Genomic DNA, 24,464 nt, shown 5'->3' with positions numbered 1-24,464 from the left:
TGAGTAAATGATGAGTACGTGTATGAAAATACAAAATAAAAATGCAAAAAAGCTACATATATATAAACATGGACAGTATATGGGAATTGGCAAGGAGAAAAGGTCTTGTTTCCCTCTGTACTGTATGTGTTCTGAGATGGGTATTGAATGTGTGTATTCTGTTCCGCAGCAGCAACCAGGCCCTGTATCTGATACAAACATACTTTGCCCCTCAGGGCTGCTGTGATTTGTTCACACATTAAAGGATTCAGTGGTGATGGACATTTCTGAGAAGTCTTGTTGTCTTTGGCAGGGATCTTCAACAGGGGGTCCTGGTTAGCCCAAAATATCCGATTTACAAGATCACGCCTCTCAGTGCGAGGTTTGGTGTAGGAGGGAGTGAAATGGTACTGTATGTATGACAAATGTATACGACACCGACAAATTATGTCCAAAAAACATCCAACAAATAGTTCAATTTACTCAGTTTTATTCGACAGAAGGGAAGAAAAATCTTGAGAAAAAAATAATCAAATCTGAATTTTCCTGTCAGAAGCCGTCTTCTATAAAACGGGCTTATCGGGACCATCCTTCATTGCCTTCCAACAGTCACTTCTACATTACATTAAAACTGATTAGTCCAGATACTTATTCCAAATAAATATTAGATTCTCTTTTAGTTAACCTTTGTATTAAATCAATCACATCCAGTCTGCAACTCCCAAGCCTCCTCTACATTGTCCATGTGCCCTGCCCCCCCCCCCCCACGACTCGGCACTCGCGAAGAGACACACGTACATGCAGTTCACGCTGCTATAGCCACACACCAGGCATAATGAATATACATTATTATACAGTTACAGTATGTACACCACCTCTTTTACAGTATAGAGACAATAAATGCTTTATCTGCAGCTCCTCTCTCTCTCTCTCTCTCTCACACACACACACACACACACACACACACACGTCACACACACACACACACACAGCCAACGGTAAATGTTGGGAAGTGAGGAAGATAATCATTTTAACCGTTTTATGTCACCGCCCCACCAACAATACTATAAAATATTTGATATGAATTTTTTGGTTTGACCACTCCCCAAAAGCAACAAGGGAAAAAAGAAAAAGTATTCCATAGCATGTTTAAAAAAGAAAAAGAGAACCAAGAAATTTTAAAATCTACAATGGCGGTCAATTAATAAATAAACCACCGTGCTGCTCAAAGTGCTGTGGTTTAGGGTAGGCTAGCATTGCTGATGCCTGGTTTATACAAGCTCAAGTGTGAGACACACTTGACACATAAGTATAACTCAGGCATTACTCAAAGTAAACAAATCACCTACACCTACATTACATGCACATTTCCTTGACAATGCAAGTCAGATCTCACAAACATACAGTACAATATTTGTAAATATCACAGCCAATTTTCCTCTAGCTTTTTCTATGGTAATGATTGACCAAAAGGTGTATAGTTTAATAATCAGATAGACCCGGTATTATTTTTTAAGGATACATTTTAAGGGAGGAAATACTTTAAGGGAACAAAACAAAATAAACTGTTGGATTGAAGAGCCACATTACTGAAAAGTGGACGTTCACCTAAAATAACCGATTTGAAAAATCGCTTGAAAATCAGCTATTTTCAGTGAGTGACACCATCGTAATAATGATGAAGTATAAAATTAGGCTTCAACACCCTAATATATCCGTACATTCACCAGTGGCATAGACCAGAGGCTCTCTAAAAACAGAGGCCGCTGTCAACAGAATTGGCAAAACTAAACTGATACTCATACGTTATTCCTACAGTAGGCTATATGGTGCATGTCTGGTACGTCCAGCCCACGTTTGTGAAAATGATCCGTCCCCAAAATACATAAATTCTGAAAGCTGCAGTCCATAACTTCGTTTGTGGTATTTTAACCCATCTGTATGGTAGAGTATGCTAATTCATTAGAATGAAGACAACTACGGTGGTTGGAGGTGGTCTCCCTCCTCTATCGAGACATCGTTTTAGATCCTGTGGTCAGGTTAATTGGCTCAACGGTAGGAATGTCAGCACTCGCCCAGGGGAAACCAGGTTAAAATCCTGGCAGGTAGGCCATGAAACTTATGGATTGCAGCTTTAAACAGAGTGGTGCCCCTCCTGTTACTTTTGCTTACTGCTAATACACACACACACACACACACACACACACACACACACACACTTCATTAACTTCACTAATGAAGCATGTCTTCAATTGGAAGCCTCAGCCCAGGTGTAAAACACAACGACATCATAGGATTCCCCATCGTCCTCCATAGATATCTACCAACTAGAACATCTCTATGGCAGAACAGCTGCTGTGACAGCTAGATATGACGGTTATGATGAGAAGCTTTGTACAGATTTAGTGCAATCATATCTATTATCTAATAGAACTACAGAAAAAAAAGAACAGGTGCAACTGCACGCACGCACGCGCACACACACACACACACACGCACACACACACACACGGCAATGCACTCACAGAGTCCAGTTGTAAAGTATGTGCAGTAAATTATCTCTGATGTCGAACTAGACGTAGAGGATAAAGAAAATTGGCTCTAAAGTGACCATTATAAGTAACGCAATAAAACGTCAAGACCCCATGGAGTGGAAATTAGAGAGAAAAAAAAACAAAAAACCCAAGAGAGGGACACCCTTCATAGTCTGAATGTGAATGTTAACTTGAGTTATGGTGGAAAACATTGCGAGCACTAGTCCTCCTCAGAAGCACGAGACTTGAACCCCAGCAACTCAATTCTGGAGGGGAACATTCGGCAAAAATGGCACAAGCTCACAAGCTTGTAACATTTGTGAGCTTGCTATTTTTGGCTTCGAGATTTGGTGTAGACGGAAAAAAGCGGTACAAGTACAGTTGACTTGCAACTCAAGTCTGTTTCACTAAGACTAGAGGGTTTAAGAGGTTAAGTGACAAATTCTAATTCTAATTCCATGGAATCTTTAAAGAGTGTCCATCCCCTCAACCAATGAAAACTGATCTATTGGAGAATTTGGTGGACCCCTCCCTCCCTCACTCCCACTCAAACTCCAGACAATTACAGGACGTCTCGTAAATAAACTTGAAAAAAAAAAGAAAGAAACCATAATTTAACATTTAATTAACTGTACTCACTGTGAATTAGATAATGGGTGGGTACATTAATAGCAGGTTCAGTACCCAATCTGTCTACATACCTCGCACCTTCCTGATTCATACTAGCCACAGCTTTTCAGAGTGTAGCGACCGAGCCGTAGCACGTGCTCACACTATGAATATCATATAATTTGTGCTAAGCTCCTTTTCAACATTGATCTTGCGCTGTGTTTCCCAGCTGGGGCTATAAGCACAAACTCACTTTTCACCTCCACTTCGCCCTCTCTCCCCCTCTGTACCACACAACCTTTATCATCCTCCTTGCATGCCGGAATTATACTTGGTTGCGTGCTGAAAATAGCAGATGTGCGAGCTTGTAGATTTATGCCAAGGCGAAGAAGGTGGAAGCTTTCCTTCAAGACGGCCTTTGAGAATTTCCCGGAACACCCTACACAACAAGGCTCTCCCAGTTTCCCAAGCCAATCAGGCAAATTAGCTGGTTGGCATATTACAGGTTAGAGAAAGCCAAGTCACAAGAAGTGGATACAATGAGGTCTTTGTTTTTATTTTGAGATATTTTTAGATCATCATTTTATCATGTATTACACTGTAATATTATACATGAATAGAATATATACAAGCTCACAATGAGACACATTGTGAGCATATAGATCTGCTATTTTTGGCACGCAACTATGTATAAATGAGGCTTCAGTCGTCCTGTCTCATGAAAACAGCCTCATCACACACATTCGAGTAGATTGAGATTAATACATTCAAATGTTATATTCTTTTTGGCAGGTTGGCAATAAATGTTTAGTGTAACAGATCTGAACCTGAACGAACACACACACACTGCACACAGACATGCTGTTAATTCTCAGACAGCTCCAACTATTGGGGTGAGGGGCAGAAGTTATACCCGCTTTATTGCACTCATGTATTAGAAGGGGAGAAGGGAGTGGGCGGTACGGTGGAGAGGGTAGTAAATTGAATGGAGGAATACTGATTATCTCTTCTCTTGTAACGGCTTCACTGATAGGATATTGGATGGTTCCAACCACGCAAAATGGGGGGGAAACAATAGGAAGCAACAAAAGTTATAGAAAATTCTCACACTCACTCAGTCATGGACAAGGAATTTCAAAGGAATTTGGTCAAGGCCATTAACCTATTTGTGAGCAACCAAGGGTCAGATTACCAGTGATGAATTCATGAGCAATATGACCCATAAGCTCGTACAAAAAAGTAGTATGTGTTGATTGGTTCCGAAGGACCTAAAGACTTCTCAACACAGACATCAGGCCTACAGTAAGCCGGCCCAGTAGCACACCTGTCCGTCTCTCTCTCTCACACGACCAGGATCTTAACCTCATCCTGTTCATCGGGCCGGTAGAAGAAGGGGATGCAAGGGTTCTCCCCCAGGAACGGGGGTGCACGGGGGGCTCCCTGGGGGTTCTGGATCTCCTGCAGCAGCTGCATGATCTGCCTGGCGGTGCCGTCCTCCTCGGGGCCGGCGGCCTGAGAGTCAGCGGGAGACGACGACGCCTGTGGGAACGCGTTGGCCTCCTCACCTGGGGTGGGGTCCGTGAGGGGGATGACCTCCATGTGATCTACAGTAGAGGGGAAAGGGTCCGTGAGGGGGATGACCTCCATGTGATCTACAGTAGAGGGGAAAGGGTCCGTGAGGGGGATGACCTCCATGTGATCTACAGTAGAGGGGAAAGGGTCCGTGAGGGGGATGACCTCCATGGGATCTACAGTAGAGGGGAAACAGGTCGTCGCTGTGTCGGGACTCGGGCAGACATCTTGTACGGTATGTCCTTGTGCTTAAATCTCATAATTCAGTTGAATCCATCGGAACAATTTTCATATAAGCTCAAATTATTTTCATTGGTTAACAAATAGCATTGATTTACAGCAATCATTTTTATCCAATCAAGAGAGATAACTCATACAGGATAAACAAGTGAAATTAGGAGTGATGAAACAAAGCAAAAATTGGAAGTGGTACATGATAAAATGTAAGCCAATAAATGATCTTTGTGGAGTTCTCCATTAATACATATAATTAGTATCTTGACCTGAACACGTATTTAACACATGTAGCAATGATCACTATTAGAATATAGATATTTAACTAAAAACACATGAACTGACATACCTGCTCCGTCGACTGCATTAAGCTCTGTGCACGTGTGTGGCAGGTGCTCTGTGTGCGTGTGCTCCTCCCCGAGGGGCAGCAGGTCAGGGTTAACTGAGCTGCTGTTGGCCAGAGCCCCGGTGTAGCGGCTGTACCAGTCGTTCCGCTCCGCTACCAGCCTCATCACCAGGTCCTGAAGCTCTGCCAGCTTAGCCTAATGGGCCAGGGAGGCCCAGGCCAGAGACACAGTGGGGCAGAACGTCAGTTAACAACATTTCCATCCAAGTACACTCGTCTTATATTGTTTGGTATTGATTAACGTTCGAGATCGCGCTATACTACTGTCTAGCACCAGCGTCTGTGTCTAGGCGATAAACCGGAAGTGGTTGGTCCGCCGATAAAAAGGTTCCCCCTCATTGACTTGAAGGGTGGCCGAGATGCGGACACCCTTTTATCTCGGATTCTAATCCCACATTCCAGTTCTAATCAAAACAAGCTTTTTTTGTTTGCGGCCGATTCCAGTCGCGGTTAAAAAAAATCTTGTGGGCAGGTCACTGAGGATGCCAGTGTGACCCTCGAAAGCAGGACAGAATCTGTCATTTTATACTACTTGTGTGCAAATCTTTGAATATACAGTATATATTTTTAAAGCGAACATTTTTAACTAAAATCTTTGCTTCTGGGTGAAAATTATTTTTAGAAGGTGGTCGGCAGCCAAATACATACTAAGTAAAGTTAATGTTTGTAAAAAGTAGGTAAAAGAGTAACATTTGAGCAGACTAACATCATCAGTCACTCTGCCATTCAATGTAGTAGAAGACCTGCGAGTTTACACCGCAGATATGTCATCTCCGCCTACAGGACATGTTTTCTGACCAGGGGACCCGTTTAGTGCACTTATGAACTTCACGCAGTACTTCTCGTCAACCAGTAGGTGTCCTACCAGCACCAGGATCTACATTTTCTCAACAGCAATATACAGGCACTGAACATGTACTAGTTATTTATTTTGTATTAACATACTCTACCATACACGTTTATTCATTCAAATACTTTACCGGATTGCAGCTTTAAAAAGGTTTCATATACAATGACGACGACCAAAGAAAATGCAGATGACTTGCCATGGAATGGCGTTGTCAACGTACTGATACCTATCGCTAGGCATTTTAAGAAAAACTAAAACATACACAAACTTCTTAAGCTTTTTGTCTCTCTAGGAACAACAAGCATAGTTCTCTTCCTCTTTTCTTATACAGCTGTGATGAAACAGAGCAGCTATTGCCAAAAGAAAGAACAATGACATGTCAGATATTATATAAGTGAGAAAGCGCTATACTGTTTGAAAGAAGATACAAAGATGTCATGTAGCTGCAATGAAGTCACCGATATTATCTCAAGAGAAAACGGAAAACAGGGGGAAGAAACCTGATACCAAATTAATCTAGCTATTAAATTGAGTCTGTTGCATGGAAGTTTGAGTATTTTTAAATTGCTTTGTGTTAAATGTTTCTCCATTATTGTGGCCCGGGCGATTATTATCATTAATAAGATAATTTATCATTGCAAAAGACGTTGACTCAGATCTCTGCTGAATGCAACAAATTTCCCCTCTGAATGAAAACTACCAACTTCAATACTTTAACGAACAACCAGTGTTTTGAAGCACTGCAGCTAACTGTCAGGGGAATGACAGCAAACAATCTTGCCGACCACAAGTCGAACAAGGGGACACGCTGAACAAGGCTATTTGTGCTCATGTGATGTGGTGTGCGTTCTTCTAACCATTTGGCTATCTGGTCACCCGGTGACAGAGTCTAAAGTGTAGACTCTGTTTCTCTAAAGCCTAGACTCTGTAAAAGATACTGATGAGAGTACCTTCATCTCCTCCCTGTCCAGGGCCAACATACTGATGTACTGCTCCTTTTCCTGGTGTTTCTGCTTCATTATGGCCCGCTGGTTCTGGTACAGTGCTATGTATTCTCCTGTCAAACAAACAACAAAAAGAACTGTCTATATACAAGTGATTGTTCATGCAAATTATGTGTCACAGGGCTTTAAATGTGCCTCCTCACAAAGTGAGAAATTCCTTGCCATACTGAACATTTACAAGGCTTTTTAGTTTTATTCAGTTAAGAGTAAATCTTTAACAAATTGTGATCAACTTAAAACCGACAGCCGCTACCGTGTGTCACCATTACCTGTCCTATAGCACTGGTTCCAAAACACTGGTTCACGACCGATTTGTGGGTCACAGACACATTTTTATGTGTCTCTTGAATTTTTGGTTTCCTACATTTTTTAAGTTCATTATTATTTTAAAACATTAAAAGAAAAAAAACATTTTCATGGGGATAAAAATAAATCTGATCGTTTCAGTAATTCCATGAAGAAATCAAAGAAAAAATCTAAGAAATTCCATAAGTAGAGAAACATGTTCAAGAAGTAGTGAAAATGGCCTCACACACGCGACACAAAGTGACACATTGTGAGCTTGTAGATCGGTTATTTTCAATAGTTTGGATGCCGGGCAAACCTCTCAGGGCTAAAAAGGATGTGGAACCACTGACCTATGGTGTCCGTCTCTCCAGAGAGCTGGATGCAGCGGTGCTCCAGCTCCTCCACGCGCTCCTTCAGGTCGGCCTTCTCCTGCATGAGGGAGGTGAAGCGCTGCTGGAGCTTCTCCATGGCTTCCTGCAGGGCCTCGTGCACTTCTACTGGCACGCCTCCTTCTGGACAGGGGACAGCAGAGGAGGAATACACTCAAAGTGGGTGCCATGGACGCAAGGGGTGCCTCAGAATTCTTTAATAATATTTGGAACGTATCAATATCACGTCAGTTTAACCACTTTCAACTTTTCCCAAGTTGTACTGTACTTGGTGCGATCTTTTTCAGCCTACAGTACACCAAGTCTCTTCACCAAAAATAGCAGATCTACAAGCTTGTAGATCCGTGGTGAATGTTCCACCCAGATATAAAGGTTATTATTATTTGTTTCAATCTGTCCTAAATGTAAACAGATATTCTCCTTGTTTTACATAGATTTACATATTTGACATAAAATATATATTAAAAAAAAAAAAAAATCAGGGATGTCGTGGATGACATGGCCTGAGCCAAAAATGTTTGAGAACCAATACACTCTGTCATGATTCATTTATCACAAAGGTGTTCTCTCTCAATTCCTCTTTTCAGCCTTGCCATGTCTTAAATTTCCGCTCTACTTTAATCCAGTCAGATGTTGCTGCAGAGATGTGCTGACAAAGTGATTGTCAGCAAATCTGTGATAAAACTTACATTTGCATGTTTTGAGGTTATGGTATAATTTCCACAATATTTAAATGATGTTGCCCCATTTCATGGGAAACAATAATGTAGGCCATGTGACATGATGGCATCTGCATGACAATTTGTCAACAGCACCACAGAAATTGTGGATAAGCTTAAAAACACAAGACAAAACTAGAAAGCCTGTTAACCAGGAATAGCATGAGGCTTTACAGCTTGTGTAACACATTGAACTCGCACTTATTTAGACCTGAGGCCGATTATAAAAACACCTTCTCTAAAACCTAACCTAAGGTTTCAGAAAACCTTCCGAGTCAAAAAGTAAAATAATTATAATTGTGTTGACACAGAGGTAGCATACGGATTGAAAGCTATAACAACGTATAGGTTGCAACAGGTCTAAATGGGGCAAGTCTTGTGACAGTTCCTCCCAAAACAAAACAAAAAAAAAAAGGTCGATCACCAATAATTTGGCTGCATCCCAAACTATTCCTCTCACCATAGTGTTCATGGCCGTGGTCACACTGATCGTGTTGCTCGTGTTCAGGGTGGTAGCGATGGTGGAAACTGGCCTCCTGACTGTGGTGCTGGTGCTCTGGGATGAGGGCTTTGGCCTCGGCCTGGTGGCGTGCTGCCATGTGGAGCCTGTGTTCTTCCTCCAGATGCTTCATGGCCTCATCCCTCTCTGCCTCCACCTGGGCCAGAGCCCCTCGGATGAACTCCTCCTGGATGGAGAGACGGAGAAGAGGAGTTTAAAGAGAGAGTCAAGTGGGAAAGATTAACAGGAAAAACAGAGAAGGTGGGTGGAAGGGGATGATATGGATTGAAGATAAAAACTAAAATGTGTATATACACACATATATTATATATATACGGTATACATATATATATATTTGACTCCTGGCTCTACTAGTAGTTCTGAAACACAATGTGACATGAATGCTAACTTCAAGCCTGACTTTTCATGCAACCCAGAAGTGTCCAGATGCAAGCCAGAAGTGTCCAGATGTAAGATTTATACTAAGGAAAGCTGTGAGAGATACCGAATACGTGACATTTAGCCTAGACTTACCATTTCTTCTCGACTATCAAAATCATCAGGGATAACTATGGAGGAGTTTGTTGGGCTTTCCTGCAAGGATTGACTCTCAACTCCATCTCCTAGAAAACAAAATCACAAACAATTATTGACTGACACCGTCCCACTGGCTAATTCAGTGGCTCTCAAATATTGTCATGATCCCTACCTGAAAAGGTTGTGTGAGGGACTCCCATAATAGATGTGTCTACATTACATTGCGACTGACGAGTCGTACTAAAAGATTATTTTGCCTCACAGCTCATATTAAGACAAGCAAAGCCCAGACCAGTCCAAACACTGTCTAACCTTGGTATCTCGATACGTTGTCCAGGGCAGAGCTGTTGAGCAGATCTTGAACCTCCACCTTGAGCTGCTGGTTGTCTTTGGCCAACTGCTCCAAATGTCCCTGAAGGGGCAGATAGGATACAGGTCAGTCAACAGTCTCAGGCATTAAGAACGTAAGGACAGAAGGAAAGATCAAGTGAGAGATACAGTAGATACAAGCGAGAGAGAGAGAGAATAGTCAGTGTGCCAGTGATTGTATACAGTAGTGTACACAATCCAGGTCCAATCATTTCACCCCCAATCATCCCTTTTTACCCATCACTGTACAGTACATCCTGTATTACAATCCAACAGTTAGCGCCTATACTGTACCTACACTCGCATGTGCACACGCCACACACACACACACACACACACACACACACACACACACACACACACACCTGTGCTTGTTGGAGCTGATGTTGGCTGATCTCCAGCTGTGCACGTCCCTGGCTCTCATCGTGGTGCAGCCGGTCCATGAGCTGGCTCTGCTGGAGGTACTGGTGGTGGATCTGCTGGCGCTCTGTGACCAGCGTCTGGTAGCCTGCACAGTACTGTTGCAGGTGGGCAGCCAGCTGGTCCCTCTGCTCCAGCACAGCCCGAAGCTCCCCACTCTTTTCTTCTATCTGGTGACGAGAGCAGAGATTAGGGCTGGGCAACTGACCCAGAACATATCGGAAAACCAATATTTAGAAACCAATAACGGATATAATCTTCCGACATGAAGAAAATAGTACAGAAATAGTGAAACTATCTACAGACTCACAATAACATTATGTTAAGTCTAAGTGTGTGGGGTGTCTTTCTGTGAGCGACCCTACCTGCTCCTTGCCGTTGTGAAGAGCCTCCTGAATTTCCCCCATCCTGCGAGCCAGCTCCTTCTTCACATATTGCTCAGACTGGATGGCGGTGGTCAGTTCCATGTTTTCATTTGTCTACAAAATCATCAAATAACAGCGATTGATATTCTGAAATTCTGAATGTGATTTCATAATAAGTTTCCTACACTAAAACGGCTCCGATCAGACATCAGATCACATCTCTACCAAATGACAATCAGGCATGGATGGAAAAGAGAAGAAGTGGTAGAAGAAAACTATGCCTGAAGTGATAACCGAGACGAGAAGGAAGCAAACATGAGAAGTTAGAAGCCGAGTAGCAACGTACGGTACACCACTCTCGTGCCTCACCAGTTTGACGAAGCCGTTCTGCAGCTCAGCCAGCTGGTCCTTCAGCGTGCGGTTCTGTGTGAGCGCCCGGCTGATGGTTGCCTTGTCCGACTGGACGTCCTCCAGCATGCGCCGGCGGTCCTCAGCCTCCTGAGTCCGGCTCTCTATCTGCTGCTCAAGTTCCCCAAGACGGGTCTCCTGCTCCGCACACATCCGACTCAGCTGCTGGTTGTTGTGCAGCTACCGAGGGGGGAGTGTTACAGAGGGTGGGGTTCAGGTTTAGATGCGTAAAATGACCCATGAGACACAATTATAGCTACCGAGGTGGAGGTGGTGGTGGTATTGCGGGGTAAGTTATGAGTTATGTTGCGTTCACACGGGCAGACGCAATGATGCAGTCTGCTATTAATTATCAATGGTAGTGACATGACGATGCAAATACGCAATGATGCATGTAGCTGCTCCAAATGATACTCCCATTTGTCTTTGCGTCTGCCCGTGTGAGCGCACCATTATAGAAGAGTATGGAGAAACTGACAACCAACTAATTCTGGGTGATTTGTAACTGGGTCGACACAAAACAGGTGTCAGGTGTGGAAAGCGCGTTGCACACACCTGTGCCTGGTACTGTGCCGTGATGGCATCTTTCTCCTGCTGCAAGCTGCTGACGGCCTCTTGCAGAGCCACCTCACTCTCCGACGGCCCAGAGGGTTCTGGCTCTATCTGGCCCTGGGCTTCCCTTTCCTGGGCCAGTGTTTCTGGAGGAGAAGAGACTTTCATGTTCAGCATCATTTTAAAACACTTCATATAAAAAGGGATGTGAAAAGTTGAGTGGTTAAGCAGGCAGTAGAGTAGATGCATGCTTTTCACCTGCAATATTCTTTAGTTCAGTTATTTGTGCTTCCAGCTCCTGGACTTGGCTGATGCTCCCGTCCCTCTCCTCTGCTACTAATCTCACCTGTCAACACACAAACGCACACATGAAAGAAGAAAAAAACAAGTTCAACCATCATTCTGAACTGTTGGATTTTATGAAAGGATGATATTGCATACTTTCCATCTCATCTCATGTTTGTCAACACAGGTGTCAACACCGTCTTTAACCACTTATATACTTTGGCATATACTTAGCATTTTTACTAGTATTTCTGAACATTTTATAAAAGAAAAAAAATTGCTTTTGAAAAGATGTCACCTATAATAAAGAGGGACACCAGGTTGAGACAGCAGTGCTAGTCATACAGTATACCTGCGATAAGAGCTGCTCTGTTTTGTCCTTCCAGACACGTCCGTCCTCCTGTATCTGTTCAGCATAGCGGTCCCTCTCTGTTTGCAGCTGGACTACTGACTCCATCAGCTGTGTCACCAAAGATACAGAGGAAAACATGATTCAATATGGTTTTGGCAGGGTGGGTTCAGTTTGTTAGATAAAAGGCAAATGTTACCATGGCAGCCGAGACAAGTGTACATTATAGTACGAGCACTAACATGGGGGCATGAGGAGGTTGATTGGGTTAGCAACAACATTTCATTACATTTTCAACTTTCATGTGACGTGCAGTAGGCATGTAACGATTCTCTCAACTCACGATACGATTCATATCACGATATGAGGTTCACGATATTTTAAACAAAAAATATTTTCCAGTTTTTTTTATTTTATATAACAGTAACTGCCTTCCTTGATGTATTAATGAGCATCAACATCAACTGGGCACAGTCACAGACACACACAGCTCCCCTCTACAGTGCTCTACTACTGAAAGTGACCATCAGTTTCATTTCTCTCCAGAAGCACTTGAATATGATGGAATATGATTAAAGCTCACATTTCATATCACACACACCATAATTCACTAGCCCCCTAAAGAAAAGAATATGTTTTTTTTTAATCGATTCCTTTATTTTATTAAATCGATTCATATCGTCGGGATTAATATCGATATATATCGATATATCGTTTCATGCCTAGTGCAAAGTAGTTGGCAGAAACAACCCAGTGAATATAACAATACAGTTGACCTGTTCAAAATCATTCATAATTACAGAACAAGGGACATTAGGAATACTTGTATTTATACTACTAGGGCGCTGGTATAAATCTGTCTGATTTGTCTGGATGGCATTAGTAGAAGAAAATTGTTGTTTCTCATTTGACCAACTACGGTATACAGTGGTGATGCTCCTTCTCTGATAATAAGAATGATTCCCCGAGCGTGGCGCACACTGCGGCTCACCGCTCCAAGAGATGGGTCAAATGCAGAGAACAAATTTTACTGCTGTAACGTGTGTGACTAATCGTACGACTTTGACTTTTTCTGCTTACAGCTTGAAATCCTCATTGTAAAACTGGGGGAACACATTTAGGCACAGACACTCTTCTTTCTGCACATACATAGAGGGAAAAGATTCATTCAAACAGACCTGGTGAGTGTGTGCTTCCAGTTGTTGCTTTTCCTCCAAAAGCACCTGGAGCTGTTGGTTGGCACTGGGCGGTCCCGACTGACTGGAGAACTGGACAACGAAACAAAGCTGTTAGTTTGGACACCAGGTTTGTCATTTCCCTGAAACTTTATATTTAATAGTTTTCTACAACCCTTGGAGAGACTTCAGTGCTGTGTTTGTTTGCGTGTACATTATCCCGCAGGGAATTCTTACACCTCTTGTACTGTCTTTTACACAATGTGATGCAATTGCAAAAGGATAATTTTTCCTTCACTGCACTTAGCGCCTCATTGGTATTAACCACTGTAAGTCCAATAAATATTGTCGTAGCGAAAACAGCCGATCTACAAGCTCACAACACGTTGCAATGTGGCATTGAGCTTTTAGATCATAAGAATGGTATTTTCAGCATCCATCTATAAATGAACCATGTCTCTGTACATACGGCTGTAATCCACGTACCTTGAGAACCGTTTGCCCCACCGACTTCAAATTCGACACACGCGTTCCACACCCCCACAGGGAGTGCAGTGCCCGGTGTCAAGTCGGTCGGACCCACGGCCCCTACCCAGTCATATATGGAGCTGGCCTGTTCTGACATCACAACACATATTTGGGCATGCCTGACACAGAACTCTATATATAGGAATAAAGGGACACAGAGAGACAGATCCAGAAATCTCCATATATGGGCATAAAAGGGACACAGACAGATGGGTGGAACGGTTACTCTGACACGGATACAACAGGTATTACATAGCCGGGTGGGACATGGATCTCCAACTTCCATCGTTACCGACTCTGAGCTCTACAGCCGGGCACCGGTCTAGTTTTAGAAAATGTTCACTCGTAAGCACATGCCCAAAATAGGGACGCCAATGTGGTTAGGTGTTAACATACTCCACTAGGAAGGAAACACTGGTATGCTAATGTGACTGTGCCTTTGCTCCTGTGTTAATTATTCATACCTGTTGTAACATGACGTCAGCCATCTCCAGCCTCTTGCGTAGCTCTTCCAGCTCTAGCCTCATCCCTGTGTTCTCTTGTGTTTTCAGGAGAAGCTGCTCTGTCATCTCAGAGGTCTGCTGCTTTGACTCTTCACTCGCATTGCTACAAAAACATGCAATTTGTCATGTCCAAAGTCTTCAAAGACCAAAATGGGGATGCCCCAAATCAGAGCAGTGAGAATTGCAGTACCATACTGACCTATATTTTCAGGAAAGGAATTCTCAAGCTTTTTTAGTCTGACCCAATCTGCACTGTAAAATCCTTGGTTCATTATTGTTTGTTAAGGTCCTACAACATGAAATTCAACTCTATCCATTATTTTGTTTGTTTTTTGGGCTCCCCTACGTGTCTTCTGTCCCCAAAAATACCCAATTTTAAACAAATCGCCATATGTGGGTGTTTATGTACAGCGGTCTCACAATAGGCCGAATGATTGGGTCAGGGTGCTACTTGTGATGTATACATTACTTGTATAATCCCTCCTCCGTTCCAAATGAGCATTTGGTCTTTAGAGACTATGGGAGGGGAGGCAGGGTTGGGCCTTATTATAATGAGTCAAAGATGTGGGAGGGGAGTAGCTGGGATGGGGGTGTGTTTCCATATACAGCTCCCCCACCACATCCAGACATTGTGGTTCTGCAGCTAAAACTGCTTTAGAAGCCAGACGGAAATGACATGGATTGGCGATTTAGGCTCAAACCATTAGAAATACATTTGAGGGACATAAACAACATGTTATTAAATATTAAAAACTGTTTTAAAATGCATGTTGTAGTTCCTTTAATAATGCAACTGATTCTGCAACTGGCGATTTCTCATTGGTACTTTTGCAGTACATTTTAAGCACACAAACTGAACGAAGCTGTGGTGGTTGGTATACTAGTTTTGCGCTTAAAATGTTTAAGTTGTCTTATTAGATTTTTCCACACTCAAGACTTCATTGTGTACTTCATTGGACTAATAATATCACAAACCGTAATAAATGCTTCTTGTCCACTACCAAGATGCTTACTTTTGTCTGTACACCTCTAGCCGCAGGGCATCTCTCTCCTTTTCAAGGTCTTTGTTATGCTGCACAGAAAGGAGAAAACTACAGTCAGACACGGAAAAGAGGCCTAATGCTGCATTCACACTAGTGGCGACAAAAGCTAAAAAGAAAAACATCCAAGCACTGCCAGTTATATTGCTGCTGAGTCACCGTTGTGTTGCTCAAGCCACACTGTGTAAATTAAATGAGACCAGTAGGGTTAAATAATGCAGGGAACTGGTTGGCGGTGGCAATTATTAGTTTTTCTTCCATTTATGGCACAGAGCATGAATTGAAGGGACAGAGAAGGGGAGTGGAAAGGGTGAGACATTATATGACGGACGGGTCGGACGCCTCACTGCGTCATTGGAGCACTGAAAAAGCTGAAGCCTGCTCAACTCCTTTTTGTTTGGTAGCGTGTCACTTGTGGGGCGTCACTTTGTAGCTTCATGTCGCTGGCTTCCATGACAAATAACTTATAATAACTGCATGTTGCTACAGGTTGTACAACAGTGTCCCATGTCAGAAATGGCTGATCCACAAGCTCACAGTGGCTCGAATGCATATTTCTGATCGCGACTTTGTACCACAATGTATAAATCAGGCATAACACATTTGACCAAATAGGGTAATTGTCAGCATTACAATCACATTCTTATTTTCTTACTATTTATTTCAAGCAAGTGGAACTTTGGACAGGTTGTAATATTGCAACAATCAAAGTTTGCAATCATCTAGGTCAGTGAGTGTATGAACATTGTCAGTTTATATGGTAATAGATGGATTAATGAAATGCGCCTTACCTTGTCAAGCTGTTTCTGTTGTGTGGAAACAGAGGACAGAGTTCTCTCCAGCTCTGAAACTCTCTGCTTGGTGCTCTGCAGACGGCTGTTCAGCTCCTCTGCCTCTCCTGACACACACACACACACACACACACACACACACACACACAGACAGACACACACTCGAATCAAAATTGTCTACGGCGGTTTGAACAACTGTACATTTGTTCAATAGTTGCAATCCCTAAACATTTTGTTGTGTTAAGTGTATGGTGTGATCTGTATGGCACAGTGGGTTAACTAACACAAATGTGGCTGATCTCCCTACTCTTCTATAGAGGAAAGGTACATGCTGTCAGCAACAGACATTTTGACGTTCTCGCAGGTGTGACCCAGGTCAATCTCCAAGATAGGGCATAAATCTTACAGATGAGCTACTCCCAAAACGAACACGCACACACCTGATTTCTGGCGTGCCGCATGTGACGTATATTGCAATGCCGTCTGCAGCTCCGTTTTCTCTGATACTAGTATGCCGATGGTCTGTATGTGAACCTGGGAAAGAAAGCAAGGACGTTATGCAGGCAAATCCAGTCGTCAGGCAGCTGAACCATAGATTTTGACATACTACGCCTTAGATTCAACTCTAGATGAATACCAATCGTAAACACACTTCGCATTTTCAGAATGTATAAAAGTATATACTTATGTCAAGAAAGAGTGGTTACTTGTAATTGCTCCCGCATAGCTCCTTGCTCCTTCGCAAATTTTTGCTCAAACTCCTTTCGATCCTGATGAAAGAAATGTAAAGAATAAGACATTCAGGAAGCAGCAAGAGATGGGGAGAAACCCGAGTGTCTGAAATACATTTCTAACCATTATATTAGTAGGATAACCTTTCCATAGCTGCAAGTGATTTAAACTATTCACACATGCAGCCACTTTCAGGAATATTTTAATCTTGTGTTTAGTCATTACATGCCATGGCAACGGCAAAATATGCAAAGGCCAGATGTCCATTTAATGTATGCAAGTCTTTTTCAGAAACATGGCAGGCAATGTCCGGTTCCAATGTTCTTATGCCTGTAAAGGAGCTTGCACACAGCTTTGTTTTTCTGATTAGGTTTTTGCGTCTTTTGGAGAAAAAAAAACAGTGGGGAAAAAACAGCACACACGAAATTCGCTCCGATAGCGCAGCAGTGTGCAGGGACCTTAACCCATTTGGGCGGGAACCCCTTTTGGTGTTAGCATTATGTTATGCTTTAGCTATTGAAAAATAGCGGATCTACAAGCTCATAGCTCGCCACCTACGAGCTTGTAGGTCTGCTATTTTTGAAAAATCGTGAAAATATTTATTTCAGAAAACTGGAGGATTTAGAAGAATGTTTTTAAATTTCGAGGTCAGGCATAAATGGGTTAAAGCAAAGTTTGTTGTGGCCCACTTGAAACAGAAAGATGCTCTGGAACTCTGGATACAGTAAGTGTTTGATGCTACTGTATGTTGCTAGGTGTTCACTTCTCACTGCATGCAGGCAACATTTCTGAACATTATAAGGGATAAAATATGTGTGAAAGCAGTTCCTGTATGTGGTATGAATTGGGGGTAGAGAAAGAGAAACTAAGACAATAATAATAATAATAAACAGTGTTTACCTTGTGTAGCTGATCTGTGACCTCTTGAGATTGCTGAGTCTGCCAAACCAACAGAACAGATGTAAACTTATGGCTAATCAAGACCTCGCCTATCAACCCCCACACCAACAACATTGCCAGTTCAAGCCTAGCTCTGTATCACTGCAGAGCAAAGTACTTAATTATTAGCCCATTTAGTATTTTAGTTAGCAGTTAGTTGTGCTAACGAACCAATTAATACTAAATAAGCCATAATAGGAAGTATTGACATCATGTCAATTTAGTACAGTACAGCACAGCATGGTCTGAATCACGTTACTCTAAAAACATTGGAGAAATGTGTGTTTTATCAACAAAAGCGAAAGATGAGATGACAAATGAAGTTAAAGCCATGCGGTTAAGTGTTGCTTATTCACTGTTAATGAAGAGCACATCCAGGATGTGTGTATAATGGGTTGTGTGGTTGTAATGCAGAGTCTGGTGATGGGTTAATAATTGTAACACAAATTAAGAAATGGACACACACACACACACACACACACACACACACACACACACACACACACACACACAGCTTCTTACCAGCTGGGCTAGCTTGGTATTGAGCTGAGAGTTTGTTATGTTGCTGGAGTCCAGGGCAGCAGCCAACTCCTGGTTCCGATTCTATCACGTGCATACATGCATCCGGGAAAAAGAATGGAGAAAGAAAAAGAAAGAAGAATGAGATAAAGTGAGGATGTGAAAGACCAACAAAAAACAGGAGGGTGGAGAAATCATTAACGCTAAGGTAAATAATACAAGTACCTGACTGTTTCGTTTTCAAGTGGTTCAAAATATGCTGATAAAATTATATGGTAAAACACATGAGGAAAGTAGATGATATTGGCACTTTGGCAGGTAAATGTATTTAATGGCCTGGCTAAAGGGGGAATGGGGCCATCATTAAATTAACAATAACTAGTTTCTCTACACTGCACAAAGGCTGCTGCATGGAGCATCCAAATACTGCTCAATAGTGGGCTAATGAAATAGCAATGCCAGTGTGGTGAATGAAATAACATTACACTGTGCTAAGGGTAAGAGCAGTGCTTTTAGGCAGCAATGTACCACCCCTATAAAATTCAATACAAAGAACACTAAGCTAGACAATTGGCCCATTAACTGTCCATAGTTAAAAGTTAGTTTAGGCCATTTAATATTCACCAGTTTGGTAAGTCCGAGCAAGTTCAGTATACAGAATATAATCAACAAAAGGCCATAAACAATTTCATTCCAAATTATTTTATTTTATCATCCATGTTTTAGTCGAGTGAGTTTGGTCAATAAATTACCTTTATATCCCTATAGTCAGAGACACACGTTCTCAAACTATATTGAACGATATAATTGCTTGCTCTTACTACAGTAAAGGAGTCGGTATGTATGGACTGAGTGGGAATAAACATGCCAAAAGCTGAGCCGTTGAGGTGAGTAAAATCTAAAAATAACAACAAAAAACTCAGGCGAACTTTGCACAGACTGGGAGGGAGACTGTTAAAAAAGGAAGGCTGCATGGGTCAGAGCATGAGAGTGTAGCACTGGAAGTGGTGCTGCAGGGGAGGATTGACATTTTGAACTATTCCACCCGGGACAATGATGCAACAGGGAGCTAATGCAGCTGGGGTAAATGTACTCTGAGGTACCACAGGATTTTCCAATGTCCCTGTATTATGATCATCTAGTATAATACTTCCTGCCACCACCCCCTGCAATTTTCCCCCCATCTTCTTGGCAAAATAGCTCAAGGAAAGAGTTGAAGTGAAAATTTCAAGTTACGACCGAGCTACACGAACAGAACACCAGGCTTTTCAGCACACGTTTGCGCACACGAGGCCCCCTAGGACAATAGGATTGATTGCATTAAGGCCAAAAGTTAAACGTTCAATTTTGGCCTCATCAGATCAGATACACTTTTCCACAAGTTTGCTGCATCCCAAATGGGATTGGATGTGGCTTTTCTTCAGCAGTGGATTTCTTCTCACGACTCTTCTATGAGGCAGAGCTTTGTGGAGGGTGGGTTTAATAGTTGTGTCAAGGACAATTTCTCCTGATCTATCCAGCGGCTTCAGAGATACCATTGGCTTCTTGGCTGCATCTGACTAATGCTCTCCTGACCATACCTGGTCGCTCAGTTATGGTGGATGGCCTTGGCAGACTTGTAGTTCTACTATATTGGTTCAAAATGTTCTTATAATGGATTTCAAAGTGCTTTGGGCTGGGATATGTTTAAACTTTTCTTTCTATATCACAACGCTGCTTGGTACTTCACTACGAGCAGATCACTGACATGACTTACTTAAAGGAGAATTCCATACTAAAAGGCTTTCTTACCTTTCTTTGTAGTTGTTACGTCCCCATCAAAGAGGTCCAGGTGTTATTATGTGCAAAAGCTCCTTATTGGCTATTTCCCCTACCATAAGCCCTAAATTAATTGCATTGAATTGAATGGGATGTATGGGGTGTTGTGCTAATTCGCTTATTTCCATTGAAATAAGTAGTAAAGCGTGCCGCTTGGGTTATTATTTACATTATGAAGAGAGGATATATACAAAGAAATTATAATTTTGAGCGATGGAAATAAGCAAATTAGCACAACACCCCATAGCCCCATTCAATTCAATGCAATTCATTTAGGGCTTATGGTAGGGGAAATAGCCAATAAGGAGCTTTTGCACAAAATAACACCTGGACCTCTTTGATGGGGACGTAACAACTACAAAGAAAGGTAAGAAAGCCTTTTAGTATGGAATTCTCCTTTAATTGCATACATAAGGACTCATTCAAATATTTACATGACGTCAGAATGCAACAGGCTTCACTAAAGTGTATTTAGGGATTTTGCGGCAAAGGGAGTGAATACTTGTGCAATGAAGACTTTTCTGTTTATTTGTAAATAATTTGTAACATTTTCCCTCCCTTTGACATATTTCATACTTCAAAGTATAAAGTATAAGTGTTCACTTGCACAAACATGATTGCCTTCTTGTGTTTCAAACTTTCAATCTAAGCATGAGATTATTTAATGTCTGTCATGTCAGTTGATTTTGGCTCAACACATTTTTTTCCTAATTCCAAGTCATTTCAAACATGCCTGATTCTTGATAGAAAGCATCAGCTGCATCTCTTACCTCAAGCTCTTTCTCATGGACAGGTGAAGGAGCACTGTCCCCATTCACATAAGCAGTGGATGACTGAAATCACACAGAGAAAAATACATTTCTACACACTGTACAAAAGAGTCTAAGCCAATGGGAGATTAAAAAACCCATGGTCTCTTTGCTGCACCTGGCAGTTATGACATGAGTCATTCTTGTTATAAAGCGTCCCAAGTAAGTCCCACGGCCAAATTCCAGTATAGGAAATTCCTTAAATGACTAAAAATGTTTCCTCCAAATTATGACAATAGAGGAAACAACTGAATGGACAATGTTATGAGCTTCTATACAGTTTGACCAGTATCTCATTACTACTGAATTGTATTAGCGCTATGTAAAAGCAATTTTGCTCTCACGTTAAATTTGCGGGTTGGGAAGGGTGGCATTTCATTAACTTAATAGCAAAATGGCACTGTGTGAATATGTTGAATTAACAGTCTCACAGACCCTCTTCTAGAAAGCATGGCACCTAGGAGCCTACGGCGTAAAAATAGCGTTTTATGGTGAGCGACATAGTGGTACAAAAACGTGTAAATGATGTATGGAGGAGTTGAGACAAGTGCGTATGTGTGCCAAGATGAACTAGGTGTGTATAATAAATGTGGTACCTCAGACACCAAGCCATTCAGTTGTTGGGACAGCTGTCGCAGGCTCTCTGTGGCTGAGAGGGGTCTACAAGAAATCAGACAAATGCAAAATATAATTTACCACATTAAAACATTTTTGGGAAAATTCAAAAATAGCCTAGTCCTATAATAAGCTTAATTTATTCTGCCACGGATGAATTGACACCCTCATATTACATGGCATGGACATATTAAGACAGTTGGTCTACTCTATATACTGTATATGAAATAATTTACTATTTCGTGTATATATTAGATAGTGAGATGCAAGTGTCAGGGGCACCATGTGACAAATGTATGGAAAGTTGACGCACCTATTTTCCTCCATGGAACTCTCATTGCCATTGGTATCAGGGTAGTTCTGTCAAGCCAGACAGACAGGCAGACAGGCAGGCAGACAGAGAGGAATGAAGTTAGTCTGTGTGTGCACATTGCTACAGTATATTTATACAGTCAGTGTTTACTTACTAATGAGTGAATACTGAATTGTACTGTACATACACAGCAGAGCAGCGAGAAAAGAGCACTAGTGTGTGCATGATCAGACTAATGATAACCATCATGAACATCTGTAACCTTGCCACAGCAATGTTTAGTATGCAAAACTCATATGCCAAGTTTATTCATCAAACATATATCCATAAAAATTGACACGGACAGCTACATCATGTTTATTTTTTCTCCCCGATTAATAATTCGTATCTCATAACAAAAGTAATGTATTTTTAACTGAAAAGGTGTCAAGGCTATTTTATTGTTGATCACAAGTTATTTTTGTATACTTGATGTAGTGTGAGCCTAACAGTTACCTCAGGTGTCATACATACTGTGATATTGCCAACGACTAGTTATCAGTGTGGTTGTGGTTCACACTGTAGAAATCATTCCGATCAGCCACATTATCAACGGCCTGAAACATTAATCTACTCACTCACCAGTGACCAATGTTTTGGAATGCCGTTTCCACTCCCTTTCATAACCAAACCATGTGTAAACGTCACTGTGTTTAGCACTGAGGATTGAACAAATCTATTTAGCAGTAGTGCGAGTTGTGCGACTGTGATAAGTACTTTAGTATGTAGACAAAGCACATTAAGCACTAGTGTTAATGGGATTTATGTCAATAAAAGGAAAGGTGACTGACAAATGGAGGAGGGGTCAGAGAGAGAGAGAGAGAGAGAGAGAGAGAGAATAAAGTGTGAGACACACACCTGAAGGTCTGTGTTGTGAGTGACACACTCTGGGTTAGTAGCTGTAATAGCGCTAGTGGGGTTAGACACAGGTGAGCCACGGCCAGGCTCTCCAATTGGATTCTCCAGCAGCTGAGCGACCGGAGACCCCCTGGTCTCCATGTCAGCATAGGCCTGAGGCAACACACACACACACACACACACACACACACAGGCACTAGTTTAGCCCATTAAGACCTTCGGCTGATTATACAAAATGCCTTCTAAAATCAGTAGTTCTCACACTATTTCAAACAACACTTTCAAGATATTTCAAAAGTGTTCAAAAATAGCAGATGTACAAGATCACTGTGACACTGTGTGCTTGTACACCTGCTATTTTTGAACGTTAAAATCTAAAATGACATGTGAAAGGTGTGGGATTATTAACCACTTAAGTTCGATTTATTATTTTATTTTACATTATTGGCTTTTCAAAAATAACCGTTTTGTAGAATCACATTGCGATTCATATTGAAATTGTACATTGGCTATTTTCGAAAGCCTTGTCCAAAATAGGGATGCCAAGGTTAATGTGGTTAAACAAGTACACTATACAAAACACTGCTGAGCACATCACAACCTACTGTAAAAGTAAAAACACAGAAGCAGCAAAAACTGTTTTCTTTTGAGGACTAAACATGTCATCTACATAAAATCTAGCAAAATAATGTTAGTGCCCACACAAGGAATGGATGCCATCGCCATGCAAACAGACCTAACGAACTAAAGTCGAGTCATGTTAACTGACCAGTTTCACACAGCACTGCTAGGACATTAGACAGGGATTCTGGTGGGTAACACTGGCAACAACAACATGCCAAAACAAGGTCTGAACGAAAAATAATGACTATCCCTGCTCCACAGTCCCTCCCTAGACCCCAGTGTCCCAATTGACAGTATGCACTTAACCATTCAATTCCATTACTCATCAGTCTACTGCATTTTCATGCACACCAATATCCAGGAATGATCAGGTTATGGCAATAATTCAATATAAGCATGTACATGCATAGCATTAGTGAGATAATGTGATTACAGGAATTCCCCATGAAAGTTTGTACAGTAAATCTGTTCAACCTTAGTACAGCACATGTATTTACAGTATTTAGAAACAAATTATATTAAGAAAGAAATCCCCAAAAGCAAATAAATCAAAAGATTCATACAAAATTAGCCATCATAAACAGGTTTTTCTTACCCTGATTAAGACCTTGATTTTGGAAATCTGATAAACATTTCAACTTTAGTATTGCATTATTTGGGGTATGATCGGGTGTTTGTGTAAACACACTGAGAGTGAACAAATGCACTAGACTAGAGGTAAGGGGCCGGAAGCAGGGGTAGCATTGCAGTAGATAAAATATCACCTACTATGGAAAGAGCAGCACGCGACAGT

At 41.7% G+C, this 24,464-nt stretch overlaps 1 protein-coding gene across 1 annotated transcript in view; it reads right to left on the bottom strand.

The window, feature by feature from the left end:
- Positions 1–452: 452 nt before the first annotated feature.
- golga2 (golgin A2) overlaps positions 453–24,464 on the bottom strand; it is a gene marked incomplete at its 5' end in the record, with an annotated part of 29,213 nt that continues 5,201 nt past the window's right edge. Inside the window, 25 exon segments of the mRNA XM_080756097.1 lie at positions 453–4,726; positions 5,278–5,470; positions 7,135–7,241; positions 7,827–7,988; positions 9,045–9,270; positions 9,618–9,706; positions 9,933–10,032; positions 10,355–10,579; positions 10,775–10,888; positions 11,144–11,362; positions 11,738–11,880; positions 11,993–12,080; positions 12,372–12,479; positions 13,547–13,636; positions 14,536–14,677; positions 15,588–15,646; positions 16,406–16,512; positions 16,846–16,939; positions 17,113–17,175; positions 18,038–18,076; positions 18,599–18,679; positions 21,184–21,246; positions 21,819–21,882; positions 22,151–22,197; positions 23,048–23,200. Of these exon segments, the coding sequence (XP_080612223.1) occupies positions 4,464–4,726; positions 5,278–5,470; positions 7,135–7,241; positions 7,827–7,988; positions 9,045–9,270; positions 9,618–9,706; positions 9,933–10,032; positions 10,355–10,579; positions 10,775–10,888; positions 11,144–11,362; positions 11,738–11,880; positions 11,993–12,080; positions 12,372–12,479; positions 13,547–13,636; positions 14,536–14,677; positions 15,588–15,646; positions 16,406–16,512; positions 16,846–16,939; positions 17,113–17,175; positions 18,038–18,076; positions 18,599–18,679; positions 21,184–21,246; positions 21,819–21,882; positions 22,151–22,197; positions 23,048–23,200 (3,039 nt within the window). The 3' untranslated portion in view covers positions 453–4,463.

Source organism: Protomyctophum bolini (assembly GCF_963924005.1).
Source record: "Protomyctophum bolini genome assembly, chromosome: 22".
Taxonomy (NCBI): domain Eukaryota; kingdom Metazoa; phylum Chordata; class Actinopteri; order Myctophiformes; family Myctophidae; genus Protomyctophum; species Protomyctophum bolini.
The sequence above is the reverse complement of the archived record's forward strand: the minus strand, read 5'-3'. Positions and strand labels throughout refer to the sequence as shown.